At 31.3% G+C, this 1,705-nt stretch overlaps 1 protein-coding gene across 2 annotated transcripts in view; it reads left to right on the top strand.

The window, feature by feature from the left end:
- Window positions 1-1,705, top strand: part of LOC106529451 (eukaryotic peptide chain release factor GTP-binding subunit ERF3A) — a 25,824-nt gene that overhangs the window by 20,695 nt on the left and 3,424 nt on the right. For both annotated transcript variants that reach the window (XM_014024883.1, XM_014024882.1), the window contains one exon: window positions 1,309-1,482. In XM_014024883.1, the coding sequence (XP_013880337.1) occupies window positions 1,309-1,482 (174 nt within the window). The remainder of the gene's footprint in view (window positions 1-1,308; window positions 1,483-1,705) is intronic.

The following is a 1,705-nucleotide window of genomic DNA, read 5'->3' as shown; positions in this document are numbered from 1 at the left end:
ATATATATTGTAATTTTCAGGCAAAATTCTGTCAGTCTGGTAATTTTAAGTTAATTTGTATTGTGCAAAAAAACTGCATGAGCTCTATTATTTTAAATCATTTTAATCATCTTTTTGATTATACGTTATATAAAAACAAAATCAAGTTTTAGGCGTTTTATCATTGTAATCACATTTTGACTTGTGGACATTCAAATTGTGAAGGTTGTTTGAAAATTTCAAGTTATGGCCTTTCTTGTGGCTAAAAATATTTAAACAATAAATATTACATGATTTGTAATAATACAGGACACCTAGACAAAATTCACAGAATCAATGCAACAAACATCAGCTTTCTGTTTGTAATCATTATTTGCATTCAAATGTCACATCCTGTCCTTTTTCTTGGTCATATTAAAGGCTTATGGATAATGTTCTTTGAGAAGTCCCAGAGTACAGCGAGAAAAGCTTCAYATTTTGTAAATAAATGATCCAAGTAATAAAACTATTCATTTATTWGATTCATTGGTACTATTTTTCTTTTTCAAATGTTTTCAGATTTATTTGTAATTCAAAACTGAACATAAACTCTGTCTTGTTGACCATTAATAACAAATATCTCAACRTCTTTCAGAGTGTAAATCAAGTTTAATGTGCTCATCTTTTTTTTAATCCTTTATTTATATTTTAATTATAGTGACAGCTACACCTGTTTTTAATCCTATTATACATATACTGTTCATTTTAAGTCACTTATTTACCTAACTTTACTAGGTAACTAACTAATTACTACTACTTACTATACAACTTTACTAACTAATCTAGGACTTACAAGTRAGATGTTGGCCCAAATTATAAACACATTTTTTAATTGCGTAAGATAACTTTGTAGTCCGGTTTAAATGTCATCATTTCTGAATGCTGGCTGCACTGGACCTCTTTCTGTCCCAGTACCTCTCACACAGACAAAAGGCCTTCAGCTGGTAGCAGATTTACAGTTTATTTTGAAACACAACTAACTAGAAGCAGGCACACAATGCAAAATTAGACAAATTATTCAGGTTTTGTAAATTACTCTGTTTTTGTAGTATTTTGGACCCAAGATTGATAGTGAAACTGCAAATTAGTTTAAATCACAACCCTACATATTGCTTAGTATAAACAGGTCATTGACAAATACAGTTTTGTTTGTCACTGTCAAAGTCTTTGTAAGTTGTAAGCAACATATGATTCTTACAACTATGATTTGTTTTTATACCACTGCCCTCTGTGTTTTAAATCATGATATCAGTACCTTTGCATTTCTCAATTCATCTCTTGTTTCTGCAGCATGTGGTGGAAGTGTTAAGCCTTTTGTCAGATGATGTGGAAACAGACGATGCTGGTCCTGGTGAAAACCTCAAGCTGAGACTTAAAGGCATTGAGGAGGAGGAGATCCTGCCTGGATTTATCTTGTGTAATGCTGAGAATCTCTGTCATTCAGGGCGCACCTTTGACGCCCAGGTCAGTCTACAATTGGGTTGAGTGATATCTTGTGTATTTGTACTGGAAATAATAACCTATGTGAATGTTTTTAAAGGGATCCACGATTAGTTGTAACATTAAACCTTATTTGATAAACATTTATTTTAACTGTAAAATAAAGATTGTAAAAATACTGTAGGCGTTTTAGTTTTGTATTTTTAAAAAATATATATTTTAACGGACGGAGCCATTTTATTTACAC

Source organism: Austrofundulus limnaeus, unplaced genomic scaffold (assembly GCF_001266775.1).
Source record: "Austrofundulus limnaeus strain Quisiro unplaced genomic scaffold, Austrofundulus_limnaeus-1.0 Scaffold444, whole genome shotgun sequence".
Taxonomy (NCBI): Eukaryota; Metazoa; Chordata; class Actinopteri; order Cyprinodontiformes; family Rivulidae; genus Austrofundulus; species Austrofundulus limnaeus.
Note: the sequence above shows the minus strand (reverse complement) of the source record. Positions and strands in the feature narration are given on the sequence as shown.